Source organism: Equus asinus, chromosome 3 (assembly GCF_041296235.1).
Source record: "Equus asinus isolate D_3611 breed Donkey chromosome 3, EquAss-T2T_v2, whole genome shotgun sequence".
Classification (NCBI taxonomy): domain Eukaryota; kingdom Metazoa; phylum Chordata; class Mammalia; order Perissodactyla; family Equidae; genus Equus; species Equus asinus.
The window spans coordinates 53,746,285-53,758,420 of record NC_091792.1 but is presented as its reverse complement, the minus strand read 5'-3'; the positions used below and the strand labels follow the sequence as shown (position 1 = coordinate 53,758,420).

The 12,136-nt window shown below is 34.3% G+C and overlaps 1 protein-coding gene across 5 annotated transcripts in view; it reads left to right on the top strand.

Annotated features, from left to right (window-relative positions):
- LOC106837751 (probable ATP-dependent RNA helicase DDX60) overlaps positions 1-12,136 on the top strand; it is a 223,710-nt gene that overhangs the window by 141,225 nt on the left and 70,349 nt on the right. For all 5 annotated transcript variants that reach the window (XM_044766994.2, XM_044766993.2, XM_044766992.2 and 2 more), the window contains 5 exons: positions 192-347; positions 1,401-1,503; positions 6,247-6,362; positions 8,113-8,279; positions 10,802-11,054. In XM_044766994.2, the coding sequence (XP_044622929.1) occupies positions 192-347; positions 1,401-1,503; positions 6,247-6,362; positions 8,113-8,279; positions 10,802-11,054 (795 nt within the window). The remainder of the gene's footprint in view (positions 1-191; positions 348-1,400; positions 1,504-6,246; positions 6,363-8,112; positions 8,280-10,801; positions 11,055-12,136) is intronic.

Sequence of the window (12,136 nt, the reverse complement as noted above, 5' to 3'; positions counted from 1 at the left end):
ATACTTTTACTTTCTTATAACATTTGTTACGACATGAAAATATGGCAGAACCTATTCTGTTTTGTTTTAAGCATGCAAGATAAGATACTCACAGATGTAAACTTGTGAAATAATTCATATACATGAAATGTAAAATATGGTGACTATCACTCAGACTTTAATTGCTAATTTAAATATTTTCTTCTACACAGGGCTAAATTTGGAATTGGGTGACACTTTAATGCAAGAATGTCTGAAGCTGTGGAACACAGTCTTACTATTATCAGGGGATGGTGATCTGGGAGGACTCATACCCCTGAGGACAACGTCCAGACCATTTCTCACACAGAAGCAAACATCCCCTGGAGGTGCTGACAATTTTTTAAAGTTGACCCCATTTAGGATAGAAAGCGATTAGCACTATAATCATTGTTTAGAAAATACATTTGACCTTTTAAAGTTTTGCCTTCTTGCAGGGTTAGTCCTGCTGATTATCTTCCATAATCGCAATATCTTCTTGCCTTTTAACTTCTTTGTTTGTTTTCTTACTTATTTATTCAAAGTGAAGACATGAGAAAGGAAGCTAACATTTATTAAGTGCCCAGCCTGCCAGGTATTGTGCTTTGCCTTTCACATGAATTTTCCTATTTGGTTTTCAAAACAGCGCTACTCACGGTATTGTCATTTTACAGGTGAACTCTCAGAAAAGTTGCATAAATCACATAGCAAATTCATGATAACGAGAAAATTTGAATCCAGGTCTGTCTGTCTCTATAGTCAGGCATAGAGAACACCTTGTAATAATAGCTTTACTATATTTCCTACAAGAAGTATAAATTTCGCTAAAGCTCATATGGAGAAACCAACTTGTATTTAAATAGACCTCCAGGGATTGTGATTGACAGGTTAGACCAGCCTATTTATGTGGAAAACTTTTATTTGAAGCTTATGAATGTAAGGGTTCTTTTAAGTTTCAATTAATCAAAGATACAGAAGTTATTTTATTACTATTTCATTTTATTAACTTTGATGGTTAAATTTTGAAAATTCTTACAAGCTTTATCACTTATATTCTTTGGTCTATGGAGAAATACACATATTTCTTACTGTGGTTCAGAATAAATATTGTCTTTTCTGGGTTGCATAATGATTTCTTGACTCTATTTCTCAAGTGCATTCAACTTAAACTGAAATAGAATTATACTTCAGTTCACTCAATAGATTTACATTTGTGACAGTATGTGGAATATAAATTTAATTTAAACATCCAGATTTGCAACAATTCTATTGAAGTACCATGTATTTTGTAATAAATGATGAAAATGCTTAGCTTTGCTGTCCCAGAAACACTTACATCACATTGGTAAATTATTATTAGAGTGTGGTGTTCAAATACTAATTGTATTCCTAAATACTACCAGGATCAAATCAAGAAATTCATAAATCAGGACTCATTCCTCTGAAGGCTGAGATTATTGAAGAATATGCTGGAGATATTATGTCAGAACTACCTTTTCTAAGCAGGTATTTCGAGAAAAACTTTACCTGTTTGTGATATCTATATTTCTATATAGATATAAAACTGAATATAGTGAGCTAGATTTGTTGTATATATTGCACACGTATGATTAAAATTTCACATTGGAACATAAATTTTAATAAGAATTTTACTTTATACGTGATTGATCATTATGATTTAAAAAACATTTATATATCTTCTTTGAATATCTCATTTACCTTTTTCTCTGTAATAAGTATGATGACGTTAAGGATACAACTAAAGGAATGGGTGGCTGAGGTGTGGTGGCAGCCAAGATATAAAAATTAAAGTACAGATGTGAGGTGAATCATCTATGTGGATGTTGAAAGCATCAAGAATGGTGAGAGAAGAAGTAGTAAGGAGAAAGATTGATCTATTTAGAGAAAGAAAGAGTAACAAGGAGGATAACTCTCTCAACAAGGAAGGATTGTTGGGCATGACACTGGAGTAAGGCTGCATGAAGAACACTTGCGCTAAAATGCATTTATTGTTCACCTGAAATTCAAATTTTTCTGTTTACATTTTTATTTGCTACACCTATCAATCTTATATCAGGGTCATATATTTCAATGGGGTAGAAAAGGACACAGAGGTCCTGAAGCAGCAAAGAGGAGCAAGGAGGGTATTAAATTGCCTCCAGGCCCAATAGTAAGGGAGTAATTGAAAAAAAAAATTAACAAACTTGAGGAGGAGGCAAAGGAAACAGAAAAGATCCTAAAGGAAGAGTCAGGCTTTGTTCAGAGAAAGTTGGGTGAAGGGAGCATTCAAAGAAGAGTTTATGGATATAGAGAATTGCTAGACAGTCTCTAAGTTCCAGAAGACACAGTGAAAGGGTTTATAATGAGGTTAAAGAAATAGATTCCCATGATGATTAGAGTCTGGTAATGATGGTGGCGACCTTACAAGTGTAGACTTTGAGTAAAGAATGAGATAAACAGAGGAGTCTGGCCTGATGGAACTAATTCTGAGATGACTTAGGTGGTCCAAATATTAACCATCATTCTAGGGATGGGGCTTTTAGGCAGTTAACGATGAGGAGATAAGGAATGCTGGAATGTGTAGGGTGGGGAAAACATGGACTTTGGTGGTCTCACAAGGAGACTGGAGCACTTGGAAGCAAATGTGATCCTACCGATTGCATATATGGCAGACATGACAAAACAAATGACTGTGAAAATAACAAATTATTCGGTAAATGTTATATGTTTTCAAAATATGTATTTTTCTTTTAAAAATGAAAGTATCTCTATATGACACTATGCAACAAAATAAATTCCAAGTGGATAGAAATCTGAATGTGAAAGACAATAGTCACACTTGCAGAAGAAAATATAGGAAAATATCTTTATGACCTCAGGGTAGAGATATAAGAGCATTTAAATGCTATATAAAACTTAAATCATTAAGAAAAATGTAATACATTTGATATTAAAATTACATATTGTAATAAAAAATTTGGAGAAGATATTTAGAATGTATACAACCAGCATAGGATTAATGTAAAAGATTAGTATAAAGAATTCCTACAATTCATAAGAAAATGATGAATGAGGCAGGAGAAAATAGGAAAAGAATAGGAGCAGTTAATTAATAAAAAAGTAAGTGTGATAAGAGCCAATAAGACTATGAAAAGATGTTTAACTTTACTGTTAATCAAGGAAATGAAGATTAAAACTACAATTAAATTTTATTTAATACCCTTTATTTCAGTAAAATTTACAAGACTAAGTGATACCAAAGATATGTGGCAATGGAAACAACTAGTGAGGCCATGGAAACATCATTTACATGTTGCCAATGGGAATAGAAATTGATAAAACCTAGTAAAGTTCAAGATATGCATTCTCTACAACCTGCAATTTAACTAGAGAAATTCGCCTATATTTGCGTAAGGGTGAATTGCATTAATGAGCATTTCAGTCCTATTTGTATAGAAGTAAACTAAATATCCTAGATACAGTAGGAGAATGAATTGTGGGATATTAATACAATGGAATGCCCCACAGTAAAAATAAAAAACTGCATGCACGCACGCACACATCAGCATGTATGAATCTCAAAATCACGTTGCTAATGCAACACAGCAAGTTGGAGAATGTTGTACTTATCATATTGTTACTTATGTGCATCTATTTAGTAATGATACGAACATGATATATACCATGGATAAATACAAGGTGACAATTACTTTTTAGAAAAGAGAAGAATGGCATTTCTGGGCAGTATCTAGGAGGCTTAAAGTGTATCCTTAATGCTTTATTTCTTTAAGGTAAATAAGATCTCAAGAAAACTTGGAAAATCATTAACAGTTAACAAAGTGAGTGATCTTTCCCTTGGTCATCCAGTGTCATGACTTTAAATATCAACTTTTTGCTAGCAAGTTTTAAATTCTTATCTCCAGCTTTTTTTTTTTTGCTAAAAATTCCCCAAATTTTATCCTGAGTCAATCTTTTGAACTTCTGATTGTAACTGGATGTCTTAAAGACATCCCAAACTTAATGTGTAAATGCCAAACTCCTGATCTTCTTGCAGGAAGCTGATCTTCCCTCAGTGTTCCCTATCTCCATCTTCTCTTTTCTTACAGTTTCTCAGGCTGGAATTCTTGGAATCATCCTTGACTTCTCTTTATATTTCTCATACTACATTCAAACTGTCATACAAATTTATTTCTCCTCTTCCAAAGTACAGAGATAGAGTGTTTCCTTTTCATGCTTCTGCCCACCCTGCATCCCCTGTACAATCTACCATCATCTCTTGATTATTACAGTAGCCACCTAATTGCTCTCCTACTTCTGCCTTTGCCACCTTCAATATAGTCTCATAGCAGCCAGAGTGATGCTGTCAGGTGAAAAATCTGATTATTTCTCTCCTCTGCTCAAAACCCTCCAAGGAGTTTCAACTCACTCAGATTAAAAGGACTACAGGGCTTTACTGCTCTTCTTTACCTCTTTGACCGTGTTCCCTACTCATCTCTCCCAAGGTCTCTTGCTCTGTCCACCCTGGCCTCCTTTCTGGTTTTTTTTTTTTTTTCAGCCTTACCGAGATATAATTGACATAGAACATTGTGCAAATTTTAGGTATACAATAAGATGATTTGATACAAGTATATACTGCAAAATGACCACCACAACAAGGTTAGTTAACCCATCCATCAAATATAATAACTCTTTTTTATGTGGTGAGAACATTTAAGACCTACTCTATTATCAACTTTCAAGTATATATTACAGTATTGTTAACTATAGTTACTGTGCTGTGCATTACATCTCCAGAATTTATTCATCTTATACATGAAAATCTGTATCCTTTGATAAATATCTTCCCATTTCCCCCACTCCTCAGCCCCTGACAACCACCATTCTACCGTCTGATTCTGTGAGCTTGGCCTTTTTATTTTATATTCCACTATAAATGAGATCATACAGTATTAGTGTTTCTCTGTCTGACTTATTTCACTTAGCACAATGCCCTCAAATTCCATCCATGTTGTCGCAAATGGCAGGATTTCCTTCTTTTTAATGGCTGATTATATCTCATTGCATATATATATATATATATATATATATATATATATATATACACCACATTTTTGTAATCCATTCATTGATGAACATTTAGGTTGTTTCCATGTCTTAGCTATTGTGTTTCTTGAACATAATAATCACAGACCCACCTCGCAGCCTTTCTGTTTACTGTTTTCTTTGCTCAACGTGTTCTGACTCAGACAACCTTTAACTCATTGTCCCAGTGTCTTGTCAGCAAAGCCTTTCCTGACCATTATACTTAAAATCACACCTTCTCCTTCTCCCGGAACTCACTGTCCTGTCTTCCTGCTTTATTCTTCTTCATCATGCTTTTCACCATCTGGCAGAGTATATATTTTGCCTTAATATTTCTTTGTTGTCTATAACTCTGTTAGTATATAAACTCTACAAAGACTTTTTTTAATGTCTGTTTTGTTTACTGACATATTCTCAGCATCTAGATGAGTACCTGGCACATAGCAGGCACTCGGTGAATATCTTGGGATGAATGAATAGTAGGTTCACAGGTGTCATTTATTGTCTAATCTTTTCTTTATGCTTGAAACATTTCACAAGTGCACACACATACACACAAAGAAACAGGAAAAATAATCCAGAAGCGTCTCTCAACTTCAGAAATATCTTTATAGTACGTGAGGCTATATACTCTTGGCTATTATTTGGTACTTAATTCAATCTCCCATACAAAGAAAGTCTTAATATGTACTTTTTTTGTGTGGCGAGGAAGATTGTCCCTGAGTAGCATCTGTTGCCAATCTTCCTCTTTTTGCTTGAGGAAGATTGTTGCTGAGCTAACATCTGTGCCAATCTGCCTCTCTTTTGTGTGTAAGACACCACCGCAGCGTGACTTGATGAGTGGTGTGTAAGTCCATGCCTGGGATCTGAACCCACAAACCCCAGGCTGCCTAAGCAGAGCACGTGAACTTAACCACTATGGCACTGGGCTGACCCCAATATGTGCTTTTTAAAAATCATTATAGAGATGACAATTCCACAGATGTTCTTGCCTGCTTCTAGACTATTTTGTCAAGAGATATATTGTTTGTAAAAAATGTGTTTTGCTCATTCATAATTATAAAATTAAAGGCAGAGAACCTAAGTAAGTTCATGGTTTAGAGTAGAAACTAAAAAAGAAAAAAATTAGATGTGTATTATAATGTATGTCTTTTGTTTTTTTCTCAGTGATGACCCAGCTGTTCTCTCTCTTTCTAAAAAGAGAGAATTTGATGAACTCACACACTGGCATTCTGCTAGACCTCTCAGCGATGATTTTGAAAGGACTAGGTGCAGCAGTGATGGTAAACATAACTAATATCTAGCAAACATTTTCAACATTCTTATTTATTGAATAATTGTGTCATACGTATAAGAAAAAAATGACTCATCTGAGATGAATGAAGTGTAATTTATCTTCTCCTTCTTCTCTCTCTCTGCCACTATATAAATTTCCATCACCTTCACAGCAGGACCGGGAAGAAGCTAATTTCTTTAATCTGAAAATTGAGATTCCAATTGACCTATTGGAGGAAAAAGCTGTTTGGTCCAGACAGAATCTTTAGCATTTTATTTTTCTCTGGTTGCTACAACAAATTACTTTACATGTTATTATTAAAGTTCTTTCAGTTTTTGTTGTTTGGGGTTAAAAATTTCCTTGTATTATCTTATAAGACCCAATGCCTTCGTTAATCACATTGTATTGTCATTATTTGCGCCAATTGGTAATTATAGTAATTACTTGCTCTAGAATATTGTTTAGAACTCTATTTATTAAGTGAAATAAGTCTTAAATATTCAAATAATTATTTTGGCAGTGGGATATTTTGGACCAATATAGCTTATAATCTTGTTCTCTTCTTGGAATTCAAGCTGGCACAAGAAAATCAGGATAGGAAAAAATAAAAATCAGTGCCACACAATTACGAGTTTTTATAGCCTGTGAGATGGCAGCCTGAGTGGTGCTGTGGGTCTCTCACAGACTCATTCAGCCTCTGTCTTATGAAGTGACATTGTGCTGGCTTCCAGGGATGCAGCAGGGAACGTGAAAGACATACTCCTGCTCTGGGAGTGCTCACAGCCTAGCAGAGAAAGCAGACAGTAAACAGAGCATCACAGAGATGCTTATTTAAAATTATGATGAGTAAAATTATGACGATTATGATGAGTAATCATGAGCAAAGGGTGAAAAGAGGCTGCTAGAGGGATTGGGGAATTTTCAAGCCAAATCTGAAAGATGAAGGCAGTTAGTTGGCTGTGTGGTACTAGTGGGGACCAGTAGGGGGACATCATGACAGGAAGTGGCCAGAGAGCCGGGAGTACAGAGATGTGAGATGATGCAGGATCATCACGCAGGCTCTAGTGAGGATTTTGAGTAATGGAAGAGAAACAGGAAGCCACTGAAATGATTAAACCATGGGAGCAAGAAATCAGGTTTACTTTAAAAGGATTGCTTTGGCAGCAGTTTGGAGAAAGGATACGTTCCTTTCAATTGTGTCCAGTACTCCTCAGACTAAGAATAGTCTGCAAATTGGTAATGTCCTGTTTCCACAGTCCATTCTATGCTATTATCTGGAATTTGATTAAGTTGTTTTAGGCAAATGTTTTTGACCTGATATGGGGGTAGTTTTCAGAGATTCTATTTTCAAGTCAGTTGGTCTTACAGAGTGTTCATGTGCTTTGTTCTTGACCCTGTGCCCAGTGGCACCAACAGTGCAAAAGAGCTGGTGTTTTATCTTGTGATTTTGATGCACTGGAAGAAAAGAAGGGCATAAATTTACCATTGACTTGTTCAGTGGGGAATATCCATAATGCCTAGAAGATTGTAAGAAAGTGAATATGCAAATAAGAGGCACTGCTTTAGATCCTTCCATGATATTTAAATATAGCTCAAATAATTTAAATTTCTATAGCTCAATCTCTAACATGTCTCTAATTAGATTAATGTGAATTTCTAAGGGAATTTATCAAAGCCTTTCTCATGAATGCTCTCTGAATGGAACTCTCATTTATAAATAGCATTACCAGCATATTTTAATAATTTATTTCCTACAGCTAAATCCAAAGATGCCAAAGGAAGATGGGAAATACAGAAATTACATCATTTTTATCATGTCTTTGGAAAATCTTTGATAGGAAGTAACAGATCAGTAAGGATTGTACAAGAAAGAGCTCTGCCACCTCCAGAAAATTCTTCTGGGAAAAAGAAAAGAAAACACCAGGTACCTTCTTGATCTAGCACGACTCAGGCATGTGGAGATCCTAAGATTCTACTCTCCATGTGAACTCCTCATTGGAAATATCTGGTATTGTACACATCAGTAGTCTCATGTGTTATTAAAGACAAAACACTTTTTATAAAAAAAGAATTAATAACTGTCAAATCAAGTATACTGTAAATACTAACCACAAATTACAAAAGATAAAACAATTTATTCTCCCATTACAATGCTTGTAAAATGAAGAAAAGTGTAATGAAGAAAGCAAAATCCTAATAGGACCTTCACACAGAGTTAAGCACTGTTAACATTTTGGTGAGTTTCTTTATAGTCATTTTCTCATTCACATTATTAAAAATCTTTTGAGACACAATTTTGTGACTTATAATCTTCTATAATATGGCATGTTATTATTTGTTTAATTCATTCCCTTTTGAAAAATAGAAAAATAGGTAAGAAAAAAAAAGGAGAAAGGAAATGTTGATACTCTCACATACCACAGATAATCACTATTAACATTTTGACATACAAACTTTCAGTCATTTTTATTCATATAGTGTGTTTTTTACAAAAAAGTATATCTTTTTAACTTATATTCCCACCTATCAATGCATATTGGACATTTTTCTGTGTCATTAAATATACTTCCATAATAGCTTCCCAAATGTTTCCCAAATTTTAAATAGTTTTTTAAAAAAGATTATCAAGGTCAAGCACATCCAGTAAATTGTTATCTAGAAAAGTATATAAAAAAAAGAAAAATCACTAAAATTTTGCCCCTCCAAAAAGTTGCTTCTATTAACTTTCTGGTGAATATCCTTCCAAAATATTTCACACTATACACATTTACAAACGTATGTACATGCGTTTGTGTACACACAAGCTATACACATTTACAGACATACATACATACATACACATAATTAAAAATTTTTCATGTGGTTTTATTATTTTTCCCATTTAAACAACATATTTTGGAGAATGTTCTATTTCAATGAACGGGAAATAAACTTTTCCTTTTAATATTTTAATAATAATTTGTAATACATTCATTTCCTATTCTTACTGTTCATTACGTTTCCATTATTTTACTATTATAACATGCTATGATAAACATAATTTTATCTGAAACTTTCTACTCTTTTCTAATTACTTAGAGAAGTAATTGCTGGGTTAAAGACTATGAAAAATTTTAGAGCTTTTGATATAAATCAATACGTTCTCGTTTAGGAGGGCTATGCTAATTCCCATTCTTACTATAACATTAATACAAGTAATAATAACAAAATATGTTACTGATTATCAAACTCTTATGTGAAAAACACTGTGCTCACTTACATAGTTAGTGGGTGGCCATGCCTGCTGGACTCTGGAACTTGCTCTTTTAACCATTTAGCTGTGATAACCATCATCAGTGTATGAGAGTGCCTGTTTTATTTATTTATTTATTTTTTGGAATTTCTCTCAACAAGGAATCTTAATCTCAATTTCTTTGAATACCAGTGATATGAATATCTTTTCAAAATTTAGAGTCCATTTGTGTTTCTTCTTCTATGAATTTCTCTTTTATGTCCTTTATCTTCTACTATTGTTGTAGTATTTTCCTTTTGCTTATTGATTGCTAAGAGCTATGTATATTTAAAACATAATATTCCTTGTCATATATATTGAAAACATTTTCTTACTCTTCATTCTCTATTTTTGGCTTAATGAAGTTCATTTTCTGGATGTTATCATGTCATTTACATGTTATCATGTATACCCCACTTTCCAGGGATCTATTTTAACCTCTAGTTAGGATATGCTACTCCCCTGAGGAGCTAACGTCACTTAACTGGTACACAGGGATTCTTGAAATGGTCCATTGTTTCCATATTAAGGAGATAGAGAATGGAGGAGAGCTAAATAAGGACACACCCTGAGATCTGGACAAGAAGGATTGTCACAGTGTTTGGCCGTGGCAGCATTCTCTATTACATACAATAGTCCAGACATTGCAATCTTAAACCTGATTGTGCCAGTCTTTATAACTACTTTAATTGTACCCCATTCAGACCTATTAGATTTCTCCTGGGGATCCAGGACAAAATTCGTATTTGTTTTTCTATGAAGTACAGCATGCTACACTCCAGGACAGTTTTTGTGATTATACCACAGTTGGTCTAATCTCAAAAATGATATATGTCCCAGTTGGATATTAGTTAGAAATGATCTTTCTGAGATCCAACCCCATGGACATGAGATGCCAGAACACTGGTTTTCAGCATAATGGGTTAAGGAAATAATAACTGAGGAGACAGAGAAAGGGAATGGCAAATGATCGTGGTTGTGTAAAAAACAGATGTTTGCATTTAGTTATTTGAGACTTCCAAGGTCCTATTTGATGTGCTATTTGAATGTCCTGAATAGTAAACTAATGGCCTGAGATATTTAAATATTTCCTTCAAAAATATCAAATGTATTATTCTGGAAACATTTGCTTTTATTATTTAGTTGATTTGTTTTCTATTTCTTTGTTTTTTTAGAAGACAAATGCAGAAAAATTTATTGAAGAAAATCAAAAGAGACAACTAGCTAAACTAGAGAAGAGAGAGGAAGAACGATGGAATAACTTGTCCCTATATATTGAAAAGGAAATTAAAGAAAGTCCTAAATCTGGAATAAAAAGACTAGAAGATTTTCTACAAATATGCCCTGTTAAATCTGTAAGATTTACTGCAGAAATGGTAGGAATGGATGCCTGTTTCAAATTATGGATGGAATACTGTTTAAAAACAGGTATATAAATACATTAATTTTAGAATTTTTTTAAAAAGATTGGCACCTGAGCTAACATCTGTTGCCAATCTTCTTTTTTTTCCTTCCTTCTTCTTCTTCTCCCCAAAGCCCCCCAGTACATAGTTGTACATTCTAGTTGTAGGTCCGTCTGGCTCTGCTATGTGGGACACAGTTTCAACGTGACTTGATGAGTGGTGCCATGTCTGTGCCCAGGATCTGAACGGGTGAAACCCTGGACCGCCGAAGTAGGGACACAAACTTAACCACTCAGCCACAGGGCTGGCCCCTTAGAAATTTTTTAAAATAAAAAAATCAGTTAGAACAAAGCAAAAGAATTGGGATTGGGCATGGCTTCTGATTCATCTGTCCTGTACTGACTTTAGGAACTCTAATGATGTGTAAAGAATAAGAAGATTTTTTGATCCAGTAATAACATCATGGTTATTTGTGTGTGTGATAGATATTGGTGGATGGATTCAGTTTGAAATTCAATTCAGCAAACAGTTCTTCAAGGCCAATCATGAGCTGAGTACCTTGTTGTGCCCACGGGGCTTCTGAACAGAACAGGGGCCCTGGTCTCAAGGAGTTTAATGATCGGTCTCTCAAGGGACTCAAGCACATTCTGAACTAACTGTAGCATCGCACAGTATCCACAACCCAAACAATATACAGTCGGTCCTCTGTATCCATGGGTTCCACATCCGCAGATTCAACCAACTGAAAAACGAAAGCCCTACAATGGTTGCATCTGTACGGAACATGTACAGACTTTTTTTTCTTGTCATTATTACCTAAACAATACATAAAAATAGTATAACAACTATTTACATTGTATTAGCTAATGTAAGTAATCCAGAGATGATTTAAAGTATAGAGGAGGATGTATAGGTTCTATGCAGATACTATGCCATTTTATACAAGGGACTTGAGCACTCATGGATATTGGTATCTGCAGGAGTCCTGGAGCCAATCCCCTGATGATACTGAGGAAAGACTATATAGATAACATACATATATATGTATATATATATATAGGTAGTACGGATATTATTCATACAAACTTGAGGTTCTAGGAGAAAAAA